Genomic DNA, 14478 nt, shown 5'->3' with positions numbered 1-14478 from the left:
CATGATTGCTTGAAGTTACCCGCACTGATTGTGATCTAAAGTGACTGTGAACAAGTTGGTGATGATGCCTTCCACCTGACTGCTGTGATGGACCGTGTGTGACCACCATCTACAGAAATCTGGCTTCAATGACCATGAATGAGCTAGTGATTAGAGCCCTGACCACGGACAACACATTGAGATGTGTCTTCGGGATGCTGAGATTGTTGATCTCCGCTGACAGCTGAGGTTATTGATTTGCATTATGAGCTGAGGTAATTGAGATCTGTGGGCCTGGACTCAGACTAGGAATGGTGTTAATATGTGTATAATACTCTTGGATTTCCGATGTTTTGTTTAATAAATATCCTCCAGGGCCTATAAATGGCATAGGCCTACTCGGCCCCACGCAAACAAGTAGAGATGAGGAAAACATTGGGTCAATCCTCGGAGAAAACTCTATGCCAACAACAGCGCATCCTTGGGGCCGCGCCGCCGCAGCTGCGGCCTTGGCCACGGCCCACTCTAAAGGCTGCCCTCCACTCGGCCCCCATCCCCCACTCCGGCTACTGCCCCTGCTGCGCCTGCGCGGAGGCGGGGCGATTCTTTGCCCTTTGTTGTGGGCCCCAGTTTCCCAGGACACCGCGCGGTGCTGGGGTGGGGCTATGCAGATGAGGCACTCGGGGGCGGGGCGGTTGCGGCGGCGTCGGCGGCGGCCGGGGAGGGTCAGTTGGAGGCAGGCGCTCGCTGAGGCTGGAGGAGGGCTCTCGGCCCGCGGCCTGACAGGGACTTAGCCCGCAGAGATCGGCCCCGCGCGCGCTACCCCACACCCACCCACTCATCCACCTACCCACTCCCTGCGCCGCCTCCTCCCACCCTGAGCAGAGCCGCCGAGGATGATAAACACCCAGGACAGGTAACGGCCCGGCCCAGGCTCCCCGCCCCCATCCTCCCCTCGTCTGCTCCAGCCGGCCCCCGCCCCCTCAGCAGGGCCCCATCCGCCCCTCTCCGGGTCCCTGCCCCACTTCGGCCACCCCACGCTGAGCCCCGGCCCCTCAACTGGGCCTCCTTCCGTCCTTTAGCCACCCCCTCCTCCAGCCCGGCCCATCCCCCTCATCCGGGCCTCCTCCTCCTCTAAAGCCCCCACCAAGTGGGACCCAACCTTCCAGTCAGGTCCCGTGTTTCCCTCAGCTCTGCCGAACGGTGCCCCATTGCCCAGATTGGGCTCTCTGCCGCATCCAGATGCCCCAAACTGTTTCCCATCTTCTCCAAATCTTTCTTACTACCCCTATAAGTCACTTAACCCTTCCCTTTGAATCTCCTCCCTAATGAAAACTGCACTCCCCGCCCAGACTCCTCTCTTACCAGTGCCTCCCCCCAAGTCAGGCTCCAACCCTCGGCTCTCAGCTGGACCCATACCCCCACTCATCTCCCTCCCCCGTTCTCCTCAGGCCTAGTAGTCTACACGGATGCCCAGCCCTCCCTTGGGCCCCCACTCGAGCTTCATCTTCCCTCTGCCTTCCTCCTTCCACACCCCTCTCCCAGTTAGGCCCCATTTTCCCAGCTTCCCAACGTCATTCCTTTTATTTCTCAAATACTTTGGACTTGATTCCTGTACTCCATCCTGGTCCCCTAATGGTGTTCCCCCAACACTTTTCTAAAAGCACTTCCTCTCAACTGGAACTCATCTTTACTCTTACCCTTCCCATTTTAACTGAACCCTGTCTTTAGATGATTAGATCACAGAACTCAGGCCCCCCCACTTCCAGTGAACCCCATTCCCTGTATTTCCCGTGCCTTCAAATCAGGCTCTGTATTCTGGACACTGGGCCTTCGCAGTTTCTCCCCTCAAAACCTGACCCCTGTCTTCCCCCATTAATTAGAGAGAAAGGCTGCACATCTTTCTAAAACTGAGCACCAGTGGTTTTCTAAACTTGCATCGTATATCCTTCCCCCTGCCCAAACTAGGCAGAATTAGTTGCTCAGTTTTCCTTTCTCTACGAAACTCTTTTTCTCCAAGGCAGCTCTTTTCACCCATCTCTCCCTCAAAGATAGCCCGTATTTCTGCCCCAAACACTCTTCTCTGACGGTTCCATAATTTCCTGATTCCCCACAATTTTTAACCCCAGTTGCTCTTTATACATGAGAATGGCTTCCGTTTACAGTTTAAACCTAATTCTCTTCATTTTTCCCCTAAACTTGTTACTGTCCCCTCCAAAACATGTCTGAAGCTCATTACTTCCCCACACCAGGCCTTTTCCCCCCAGATTTAGCCCTATGGCCTCTGTCCCTCACTTGGACCTCATTATTTTACAGACCCTTTCCTTGTAAATCTTCTTTAAATTGTGTCATGGTCTGTCCAGAACTAGACTTTAGTTCCTCTTACAAACATAGCCTTCCTTATTGCTTTTCTTTACATAGGGCTGTAACTGCCACACGAGGTTCTCAAACTTGGGCTCCCTTCTCACTAAAATGATCTCTTAACTTTCCCCCTTGTTTAGCAGCACCATCCTTAAATATTCACCTTTTCTTGTATCTCAGTGTTTCTTAATCCTGGCTCCACACTTGAAAAATCAATTACCTGGGCCCCACCTTCAAAGATTGGTTTAATTGCTCTAGGTGGCCTGGTTGTTAACATATATTTTTAAAGCTCCCCAGGTAATTCTTTATAATGTTCATCCAGGCTTGAAAAACACTGCCTCCTTTCCCCAAGAAGGCCTCAGTCTTTCCCATCATATTCCGTTAGTGGGTGTCAGCTCTTTCTTCACTGACAAGGGCCTAATCATCTTCAGGGATTTCTTAGTCTTTCTCTCTCAGGTACTATCCAGAAGTTCCCAAGATCCCTACAACAGCCTCTGAAATTCTCCAGGTACTCAGTTCACAGCTATTAGCCATTTTCTTCCCTCAAGTCTCAGACTCTTGTCTAGTCTCCCATGCCCGTTTCTTCCCTGCATGCAGAAAGAAAACTCACCCCCCATTTTCTGGTTTGTTATGGTCTTACTTGACCCATTATCCCTGCCTCCCAAGCCCTCTTTATCTACAGTCCCATTCCACTGTTCGATTTTCCTTTTCTGAGACTCCATGTCTATCCCCCTTTGCATTACCTCCTTTATTCCATCTTCTCTAACTCAGCCCCTCTGGAGCTGAGGAAGTGGAGGTGGATTTGTGCTTGGATAGTGCTGGCTGCAAAAGGTGTTACTGTGGTGAAGAAGGCTGTGTGTGCTGAGGATTGGTGGCAGGCATGAGAGGGCAGGATGAAGTGCAGGGGTGGGGGAAGAAGAGGAATCTGCAACAAAACCCACTCAAGGGGTATGTGAGGTGGATTTCTGTTCTTAAGTTTGTGTCTCTGCAGTGGCTGTTGGAAGGTGGGATAGTCTCAGCATTTCTTCTCTGGAGACCTCTGGACTGAGCTGGTCTAAATGCCAAGTCTTTTTCAGGCTGAGCCCTGAGAGTTGAGCACGTGGGTTGAACATGTAAGGGTCTTCACTGTGAGATGGAAAGACCCGATTCTAGTTCTGGCTTAGCCTGTGTGCTTACATGTAAATAGAGGGGGTTGGGTTGGCTTAACTTGAAGATTCCTTCCAGCTTCCTAAGTGGCAAAACAGGCTTGCTTGTTTCCAGTGCCCTGGCTTATTGTGTTGGTAATTTGAGGGGCTCGACTGTATGAAAGGCAGGTGGAGAGAGGAGCCAACTGGCTGCCAGGGCCTGGGCAACAGCTAGGTCTTGGATCAGGCTCCTCCACTTTGGCCTGGGGGTGGGGTGGTGTGTGCAGGGTGTCTGGTTTCTTTGAGTTATGGCAATCCTGTTTCCATAGCATGTTTCCCAGCTTCCTCTGGCCTGTCCCTGACTTTCTAAAAGGAATCCTGGTAGAGCCCTAACCAAGGATTCGATAAGAGCCGGATGTTCTTCCCAGTCAGAGTTCTTGGTGTTTTGTATCCGGAGTGGGGGGGGTGGTGAGGCTGGCTGAGAGTTTAGCTCCCATTGGGTGGGGGATGGGATTTTCAGCTTCCCTGGCTCCAGTGAAAAACTCAGGAGGTGGAGGCTTGGTTTCCTGGAAGAAATAGTTGCAGAGGAGCTGGCAGTATGTTTTGAAAACAAGGCCTTTCCTTTCCAGTTTTGTTCTGATTGGTACCTCCAAAATGTCAAAATTCCTGATGGTGGGGGAGAGAAGACAACACAAGTACAAGCACCTTTATTATGTTTTTTGAACATAAGGTTTAAATCCAAGGAAAGCAAGCTTCATGGTCTTTTTCTGCCTGTGTTTGCGGGGGTAGGGAGACAGTATCTGTCTAGGGCTTGCTTCATAGCTAATAACGGTACAGTATGTAGCGAAGAGCTAGCCCAGGCTTGGTAGTCACAATCAATGTATGTGTTCATGGGTTTTAAGGAGACACATTTGGTTCCACAGGTGGGGTGTTTTTTTGGTGGGAGTGGGGGCGGGGGCAGGGCATAAGAGCAAATCAGAGCTACCCTGAGCATCTTAACCAAGTGGTTTCTTGGGTAATAGAATTTCTGTCTCTTCCTAAAGAGTTTGGTTTTGGTTATTCCTATTTATTGGAAATATGGCTTGTTGGGTGTAGGGTGGTAAGGAGAGTCAGTTTTCCTATGATGTGCCTTCAAGGTCATCCTACAGAGAGAGAAAGGGAGAGAAAGACTCCTAGTATAGTCAGGAATCCCCCCAAATTGGAGGTATGCTTCAGAAAGCAGTGTGGACTAATAATAGCAATTCCTCACTCTGCCAAGAAATCCAAATTTAGCCTCAGAGATGCTCAGAAATACAAAAAGGGGACTGAGGAGTGGGGTAGAGGGATGTTACAAATGTGCATTTCTAGAAAAAAAAAAGAGTAATTCATCCCTTTTTGAAACAGTATGCAGTGTTGATTCAAGTTGGTGTCATGATTCAGAAGGCTGTGAAGCCTAATTGAAAGCTATAGACCAGAAATGGCCTAGTAGGTGAGCAAGAATTTTGTTACTCGAAGTGAACAAAACAGGGAGTATCCTGTTAGTAGTAGTAGCTGTCGCAGCAGCAAAAAATGCTTTGTGTAAGACAAGCCTTAAGAAAATTTCCTAAGCCTTTAATACTATATAAACAATGATGTAATTCTGTCTTGGGAAGGGAGGCTGGACCTGTGTGATGAGCTTACTATACAAACTAGATTAAGGTACTCAATATGTAAAAGTGAAATCTTATTTTAAAGCTTAATTACCTAGCTATCCAGTCACCTCTGGTGGCATATGTGGTTGTGCTTACCTTTGGCAGAAGTGGTACCAGTATCAGCTGACTGATAGATAAGCAAACCTCAGAGGCACAGATATTCCAGCTACCAGCTTAAGTGTGTTTCTGTGAAAAATCAACCAAAACCCAATTTTGCTTTCAGCCTGTGATTCAGAGTGGTGATGTCATTTTCTTTATAATCGTGCTCAGCAAGAAGACACCCTTTGGAATGCCGAGCAGCCCTAGTGAAATGATTTATGCCTGGCTTCTGCCCAGGACCCTTTTCTCAGATGGAAGGGGAATTGGCAGCCGGAAATCAGCCTCTGGTCACACTAGACTGGAGGTGGCCATAACCTCCCACCTTTCTTCCTATTTCTTTTTTGCTAAGTGTGATTGTGATGGCAGCCCTGGATTGGTCTCCCTTTGTGTAGGGATTAGTCATCTGAGACATTCCTAGTCTAGAGTAAAAGCAGACCGTGTGGGGGAAGTGAGGGCACCCTGGGTGTTCTATGAGGTATGGCCTGAGACCTGAATGGGTCAGAAGAGGTTCAAAGAGGGAAATGAATGTAGAATACTGAGAATGTGGTTTTTGTGTCTTCATTTGATACCAAAAGGTAGGTAATACCGAAGCCATCTGACTGCCTCTGGCAGGTAGTAGAAACCAGAGAGAAAGGGCGCAGACTTGAATGAGCTAAGGAGGCCACTGATTCAAGTGAAACATGATCAAAAGTATATCAAGGATTCAGCAGGAAAGTAGGAGAGTAAGTGAATAGGAAAAAAAAAAAAGTATATCAAGGAGAATTTGAATTCAAGTATTTGTTAGATGTAGCTAAATGGAAGTTAGCCATACAATTACTTTTATATTAAATCTCTTCTCTGTGTAACAGAGAGCAAACTCAGTACAGTCATCCCTTGGTATCTATGGGGGATTGGTTTCAGGACTCCCCCTTACCAATATCCAAGGATGCTCAAGTCTGTTATATAAAATTGTGTAGTATGTGCACGTAACCTATGCATATCCTCCCATATACTATTTATTTATTTATTTATTTGAGACAGAGTCTCACTCTGTTGCCCTGGCTAGAGTGCCATGGCATCAGCCTTGTTCACAGCAACCTCAAACTCCTGGGCTCAAGCAATCCTACTGCCTCAGCCTCCTGAGTAGCTGGGACTACAGGCAAGCGCCACCATGCCCGGCTAATTTTCTATTTTTTTAGTAGAGATGGGGTCTCTCTCTTGCTTAGGCTGGTGCCGAACTCCTGAGCTCAAACAATCTGCCCGCCTCAGCCTCCCAGAGTGCTAGGATTATAGGCCTGAGCCACTGTCCTCGGCCCCTCCCATATACTTTAAATCATCCCTAAATTACCTGTAATACCTAATACAATGTAAATGCTATGTAAATAGTTGTTATACTATATTTTTCATTTGTTTTATTTTTTTTGTGAATATTTTTGATCCATGGTTGGTTGAATTCATGGATACGGAACCAGTGGATATGGAGGGCCAAGTATATGTAAATCAAAATTGACATAAAGTCAGTTGGAAGTGATTCTTTAACAGAAGATCCTTTACTTTATCAAGAGATTTAAGGTTAATTCTTTCAAATAATAAGTACCCTAAAGATTTAAAAATAAGATTTGAATTACAAAAATTTGATTTATGGTCAACATTTCCCAGGAATACATCTGCATATGCTGCCTGTCTGTATGTAGCCAGTGTATGAAATTATAACCTGCTAAGGGCATTTCAGACAACAGTTTCACAGACACTTTAAATTAGAGGCAGCAGGATGTGATATTCATATGTATCCTGAGGGGTGTTTCCAAGGGCATGTCCTATAACAACTGAGAAAATAAAAGACACTAACAGATCAGCTCTAATCTGCCATCTCTCTTCCGAATTGCCTTGTATGCTGGATACCTGACACCCTCATTTCCAGCATGGTATGTTTTTTTCTTCTCCAAAAGCAGGACCGGCCCAGCTGGATGTTTGGGTTCAATCTGAAACATTTGATTCTCTTTAATCAGCCTGATCTTTTCAGCCTTTGGACTGAGCTGCTTAAATCATCCTTTTAATGGTAGAGATTAAACCATGCCTGCTCCCCAGTGGAATCACCAGGATGTGGCATCAGAGCTGGTTAGAAACAAGACTAAACTGAATGTGAAACCTAACCCAGTTTGGATCTTGTATTAATAACAGGAAGACTTGTGTTTAGATGCCATTTTCTCTTGTGCTTAAATTCTTCCAGGATTCACTGTTCCTAATAAAGTTGGTGGCATATCTTGCCACAATACCATTTGAACACTAAAGCCATCATTAGAAGAGAAGGCCATGGCTGGGCAATTTCATGTCTCTTAATTTCTTTAACTACCACATATGTATCCATTCCACTTCTCTTTTCACTTCAGAAATGACAATCAGATTTTTTTAGAAGACAAGCAATTGGCCATTCACAGCAAGTAACTAATAGCAGATGCTTTATGTAAATGATGAAGATAATTATTGTGATTTGCTGTCATCTAAGCTTATCCCAGACCCTAGCTGTTTCTCGGGACCTGAAACACTCCCCCCCCCCAACGTTTCTTGAGACAGGGTTTCACTCTGTCACCCAGGGTACAGTGCAGTGGCATCATCATAGTTCACTGCAACCTGGAACTCTGGGCTCAAGCGATTGTCCTGCTTCAGCCTCCTAAGTAGCTGGGACTATAGGCATGCACTACCATGCCCAGCTACTTTTTGTATTTTTTGTAGAGATGGGTCTATTCTTGCTCAGGCTGGTCTCTAACTCTTGGCCTCAAGCAATCCTCCCGCCTCAGCCTCCCAAAGTGCTAGGATTATGGGTGTGAGCCACTGTGTCCGGGCACACACTTGCTTTCTTGTGCAGAATTTATGGGGGAGTAGCTAAGAGTCTCCAGGATCCTTGTGTGTGAGAGGGGGGAAGTAAATGATTTGTTACCATGGTGTATACTTGGATTTATTTGAAGAGGAGAGAGATCAGGAAACCAGAAATATCATAAGCCCCATTGCTAAATTTGACTTGCTTAAAGAAAGAAGTAAAAATCACTAAATAAAATATCACTAAACTCATAGATTAGTGGTGGACAAAGGGCAGGCTCCAAGGATTATTTCTAGGAAGACAAAGGGAATTCAGGTCTAACCCCGCCCCCCCCCACACTTTATTCTCATCTTTTCAGTGCCCCATTGCTTCTGCCATTTGCAAGTAAAAATAAGCTAAGAATCAAGATGGTGGTTGGAATGCAGGGCAGAGGTTGAATGTAGCTCACTCATTGAAAAGTCATTTGAGGAATAATTCTTTTGGAGTAGGATTCTGGCACCAGAAATGCAAGGGCCCTGGTGATCTGGTTATTTTGTGAACCCAGTTAGTTCTTGTATACAAGGTGACATCTCATTTGTTTATCCCAGAGGGGGTTTGCTCAATTCTTGGATAGCTCCATTGGCCAACAGAAGTAAGCCAACTTCTGCACCAGAGGTCCAGCCTGCCTGGTGCCCCTGCAGGAACCTCAACACAGGCCAGAAGTGGTCAATGGGGAATGAGAAGGGAATCATACCATGTGGGGTGTGTGTGCCTTTGCTTGGGGAAACCCTCCCACCTTTGTTTTTTCTAGTCTGGATACTATTATTTTGCCCCTTTACACATTGGAAGAGTGAATCATAATAGCTCATTGTCCGTAGCAGAAAATAACTCCTGACCTTGGAGACATTCGGTAGCATGGTCCTCTGTCATGACCTCTCTGTTAGCAGTTGTTGGTGAGGCCAAGAGTGGAGGAGATGAGGATGCCCTAAGGTTTTCCAGAGGAGGTAGGACTTGGGACTTGGGACATGTCGTTATCACTCGTAGATGTTGATGCTGCTCCTGGCCCACAGACACTTCCCTGGGGACTCCATTTCTCAGTGAAATTTCCAAGTATACTTGTAGGCCCCCAGTTGAAATCTTTGAGAGAACAGAACCTAGGAGCTGAGCAGTGATGGGTTTGGACTTGATGTCTCAGTTGGAATGCTAATACAAGTCAGCTAATAGTGAGGGTCTTTGGTTATTGTGCCATTGCCATGTTAGGTGTGAATTCAGTTCTGTTCCTTTTCACTTAGAAGAGCCCAAAATTGTCATACCATGCTATATAAAGCAAAAGACAGTGTGAAGAATAATTACCTCCTACCATTTTACAACTGGTTTTCAAGAAAAAACAAAAAACCCCAAAGCCTGATTTAAGGCATTTGCTGATTTCTGTAGTGTAAATACTCCCCACTTGGGGCTGATTCAAGCTACCAATATGACATCCTTAAACACATAGTTGGGGAGAGATGTGCACAGTGGTGTGAGCTGACTCCAGCACCCCACTGCCACCCCCTCCCTCCCCCAAGTATGTATCCACTGCATTCCAGCTGCCCTGAGGCTGGTGTGTTGTGGCTACGGGACAGGCCTCTTGCTGAGTCATGGTGTACATGCACAGACAATTTACCTCTTTCCCTGCTTCACTTGTCCTTGGCCCAGGGAATGAGCTACATTTCAGCCTAAGGAGCCACTAAATAGGATTCAAAGAAGGCAGTGGAGCATATCTGGAGCCCTGTTGGGTCCATCTGAAAATTGTGGTGGCTAGTCAGAGCACACACCTGGAGGTGACAGGTACTCTTTTAGGAGCCTTTCGCCCTCTGTAATCCATCTGATTTTTGACTGCCTTACTCGGGTCACAGCTCCCAGCCCTCCATCTGAGTGTCTGCTCCGACCACATCAGTATTACCTGAACTACCATGCTCAGGTCATGAAGGGAACAGCAAATAAGGGCGAGGAGGCCTAGTGTTTGCTGGCACACCAGGGACAAAATCAGAAACCATAATAGTCTGTGTACTATAGTGCACCTCTGCTCTGGGAGTCCAATCCTTGGATTTAGTTTCCTTCTTAACCCTAGAGGGATTTGGGTAGGTGAGTTCCAGTTCCTTTGCTTAGAAGGGGCACGGGGCCCTCATTGGGGAAGTAGCTTTAGGAATTCCTCAGGGACACCGTACCTGGTCCACATGACTTCCTGAGGCCCACATGCCTCTCCTCTGCAGCCTGACATGACTGTGTAGGCTTTGTGACTGCCACGTAGGTTGCTGAGGCACTGATGGGGTAAGGAAACAGACTGGAGGGGAGCACAGGGCTCGAGGCCTAGTGGGCAAGCCAGGTTCTGGTTCCTTCCTAGGACTGCCAGTGCCACAGAGATTTGTTTCAAGATGTTTGGTAGGTGCTACTCTGGTCACACATACCCAGCTGGACTCCCTTGGCCCTCTGGGACTCCCTATGCCTCTATAGGATGGAGGGTTTCCTTCGAGAGAGCAGTAGTTCTAGAAGCTAAAGCCTAAAGGACTGAGGCAGTGGTATAGACATAGAACACTTGTTTAGGGAGAAGCAGGGCAGGGTTTGGAGTGGGGCTGAGTTAAATCTTCAGGTCTTGGTGTTAACTGTCTCACCTTCTCTGTCTCTTGCAGTAGTATTTTGCCTTTGAGTAACTGTCCCCAGCTCCAGTGCTGCAGGCACATTGTTCCGGGGCCTCTGTGGTGCTCCTGATGCCCCTCACCCACTGTCGAAGATCCCCGGTGGGCGAGGGGGCGGCAGGGATCCTTCTCTCTCAGCTCTAATATATAAGGTAAGGAGGACACTGGAATGGAAGGCTTGGGACAGAGCCTTCTCAGACTCCACTGAGCTCCTGCTCAAGGGTAATAATCACTTTCTTTAGTCTTCTGACTCTTGGGCCAGGCCAGTAAGGGGGACTGGGAAGGACTCTTGCAACTGAGGCTGTTGTGTGGCTTTTTGGCAATATTAGAGGGAGGATATCAGCAGCATTTGCTGCCTTTTAATTGCTGTGATTGAAGCCCAGACATTGGTTTAGCTCCTCCCTAAGACTGAGATGGAAGAGTTAGCCCGGCAGCTGAGTTCTGGTCTCTTGAGATTGTGCCCAGGGGAGATAACATGGCACCTACAGTCCACCTGGAAGCAGGCTTTGATTGATCAGGGCCCCAGACAAACCCTTACACATACCCTTTTGTGAGTTGTTTTGTTGTTTTTTTGCTCTGTCACCCAGGCTGGAGTGCAGTGGTGCAATCATAGCTCGCTGCAGCCTCGAACTCCTGAGCTCAAGTGATCCCCTGCCTCAGCCTCCCAAAATGCTAGGATTACAGGCATGAGCCACTGCACCCAGCTTTCATTTGTTTTTGATGTTTCCCTTTAAGAGAGGGAAGGAAAAGAACATGGTGTTGGGGGAAAAGCATGGGTTTTTGAATCAGGGAGAGCTGGGTTTGAATCTCAGCTCTGCCATTTACTACCTTTGGAGCCTTGGGTCACTTGCTCAATTGTTCTGGGCCTTAGATCTCAGATTTAAAATGGAGATATTAATGCCCATCTCAAGTGCTTGTCATGATGATTGACAGTACCTGGCATAGTGCTTGGCACCTAGTGGACACTTGGTAAATATTTCCCTTCACATCATACTGGGTTTTCCACGATCAGCTGGTCTTAGTGCCCAGTGAGTGAGGGCTCTGTTTAACCAGCATCTTCAGCCTGCCCTCTATCCCGTGCTACCCTGAGATTGACCCAACAGGACTCCCAGGACAACCTAGATTAGAAGCCAGTGATATGGTCAGAAAAGTAGTGACCTGGTCCTCTGCCTTGCTTTCCTTCCCAGGACGAGAAGCTCACTGTGACCCAGGACCTCCCTGTGAATGATGGAAAACCTCACATTGTCCACTTCCAGTATGAGGTCACCGAGGTGAAGGTCTCTTCCTGGGATGCAGTCCTGTCCAGCCAGAGCCTGTTTGTAGAAATCCCAGATGGATTATTAGCTGATGGGAGCAAAGAAGGGTAAGGAGCCCAGGCTGGGAAAGGAAAGGAACAAATGGGGAAGGAGGTCCCATTCCAAGAGAAGAGTATACGTTTATCGGGAATAACAGAATTGCAGGAGAGTCTGTGCTTTCTCTCCTAGCTCTAGACTTCCCAAGCAGATACCGTTTTGTAACAGGTTATTTTTAGCCAGTAAAACAGGCTTGCTCTGGGTTATAATTAAAGCAGATCATTATCACATTAACCACATGCCTGCCAGTTAATCCGCCCCATGGTTCATTTTCCAGCAGATACTAAATCCCTCTTGAGCCACCGTACAATGGTGCAGTTCAAAAGGCCAGAAGCTCAGAGATAGAGGGGGATTTCATTGGATTGGGCAAGACCCTCCAAGCAGCCAGGTATATAAGAAGTCCTGAGGACAGAGTTCTCTTGAGTGGCCCCAACCTCTTGAGGAAATCCTTTCAGGCAGTGTTAGAGCCCAGAGTGTTCCTCCCAGTGGCCGGTGATCTTATCAGACTTGGCAGTCTGGGGGCCCCTGAAGAACTAAGTTCTCTTTCTCGGCCCTAAACTCTTATCTGTGAACAGCATTAGTTAAGATGGGTATTGTTACTTTCAGATGAAGAACTTCTGTTATAGGAAGAGCTAATTCACTCACATTTTTCCCAGGGGCTGTAGCTTTTTTTCCCCCTGACCCCAGGAACCTTCTCCCTGGAGCTTCTGTATTTGTACTGCTGGCTGTAAGCCTCAGAAAAGCTTCTTGGGGGGTTGGGGGAGGGGGGCTAGATGGGAGGTAGATACAGCGAGGGTGGTGATGGGCCTGAGTAGTTTCTTTGCTTCTTGCAGATTGTTAGCACTGCTAGAGTTTGCCGAAGAGAAGATGAAAGTGAACTATGTCTTCATCTGCTTCAGGAAGGGCCGGGAAGACAGAGGTGAGGGGTCAGAGCAGCCTGTGACCTTACAGCCCAGACAATGGGGGACTGGGGAGGAGAAAAGGGAGCTCCTATATGATGAGGAAGGACTCCTGAGTTTGCCTCACAAACCCTGGAAAGTCATGGGGGAGGCTGAGTGCCCAAAGGGTGAGAAAAGGACCACTGCGTGTTTGTTCCACCTTTGGGATTTTCCCTTGATTGGAGCCTACCCTTGTGTTTCTCATCACAATCTTTTTTACACTTTATCTTCTGCAGCTCCACTCCTGAAGACCTTCAGCTTCTTGGGCTTCGAGATTGTACGTCCAGGCCATCCCTGTGTCCCCTCTCGGCCAGATGTGATGTTCATGGTTTACCCCCTGGACCAGAACTTGTCCGATGAGGACTAATGGTCGTAGAGGATGCTTTGCCCAAGAGCCACAGTGGGGGAAGAGGGGGAGTTAGGCAGCCCTGGGACAGAGGAGAGGGCCCCTTGCTGTCTAGGGAAGGACGCTGAGGGGCTCAGGGTGAGGGTTGCCTATTGTGTTCTCGGAGTTGACTCGTTGAAATTGTTTTCCATAAAGAACAGTATAAACATATTATTCACATGTAATCACCAATAGTAAATGAAGATGTTTATGAACTGGCATTAGAAGCTTTTTAAACTGCGCTGTGTGATGTGCTCTATCTAGCCTAGGGGAGGACATTGCCTAGAGGGGGAGGGACTGTCTGGGTCCAGGGGCACGGCCTGGAGGGCTGGTGGGCAGCATTGTCAGGCTCAAGCTCCCCTGCTGTTGGGCTTTCTGTTTTGGTTATTAAGACTTGTGTATTTTCTTTCTTTGCTTCCTGTCACCCCAGGGGCTCCTGAGTGTAGGCTTCTCAGTCCCTGGGCAGTGTCCTTGAGTTGTTTTCTGACATTCTACCTGGGCTTCTCTGTGTGCATTTGTCTGGCCTGGAGTAAGCAGGTCTGACCCCTCCTTCTTTACAGCTTAGTGTTTGTTATTCTGGCATTTGGTTAAGCTGGCTTAATCTGTTTAATGTTGTCAGTGCATTTTAAATAGGGGCATTGAAGTTTACTCCCACCACCAGGGCTTTTTATGGGGGTGCCTGGGCCTTAAAAAACACTAGCCAAACTCTTAACTCGCAAGTCACCACCAGGAGTTCTTGGCTCCTGACTGCAGGCCCAGGCCCCAAGGTCTCCTTCCTAGGGTCGCAAAGAGGAAGAGGAGTAGCAACTCAGGGCCTGGGAACTGTGGGGGAATCTGTTCTTGGGGACTGGATGCCTCCGGCTGGCTGAGTATAGCGCTTACTGCCTCCCCTAACAGGTTCTAAGTAGTGTCTGAGACCCTGCTCCGCAGGCCTAGGGGTGGGACTACTGTCACTGAACAGCTTGTTCTAAGGGGGAGAGGAAGGGGAAGAGAGCTAGACTGGGTGAGGGGATGGGGGATATCAGGGAGGCAAGTGTGTTGTGTTACTGTGTCAATAAACTGATTTAAAGTTGTGGTTGGTCTGTTCTTTATTCCTGTATGAGGACCAACCTCCTACCA

The 14478-nt window shown here is 47.8% G+C and overlaps 1 protein-coding gene across 1 annotated transcript; it reads left to right on the top strand.

Annotated features, from left to right (window-relative positions):
* Positions 1–692: 692 nt before the first annotated feature.
* On the top strand, positions 693–14431 carry OAZ2 (ornithine decarboxylase antizyme 2). Its single transcript, XM_045540923.1, is given in 6 exon segments — positions 693–895; positions 10679–10754; positions 10756–10836; positions 11872–12047; positions 12870–12955; positions 13211–14431. Coding segments are annotated over 6 exon segments (570 nt in total). The 5' UTR covers positions 693–875; the 3' UTR covers positions 13342–14431.
* Positions 14432–14478: the final 47 nt, after the last annotated feature.

Source organism: Lemur catta, chromosome 1, assembly GCF_020740605.2.
Source record: "Lemur catta isolate mLemCat1 chromosome 1, mLemCat1.pri, whole genome shotgun sequence".
In the NCBI taxonomy this organism is placed as follows: Eukaryota; Metazoa; Chordata; class Mammalia; order Primates; family Lemuridae; genus Lemur; species Lemur catta.
Note: the sequence above shows the minus strand (reverse complement) of the source record. Positions and strands in the feature narration are given on the sequence as shown.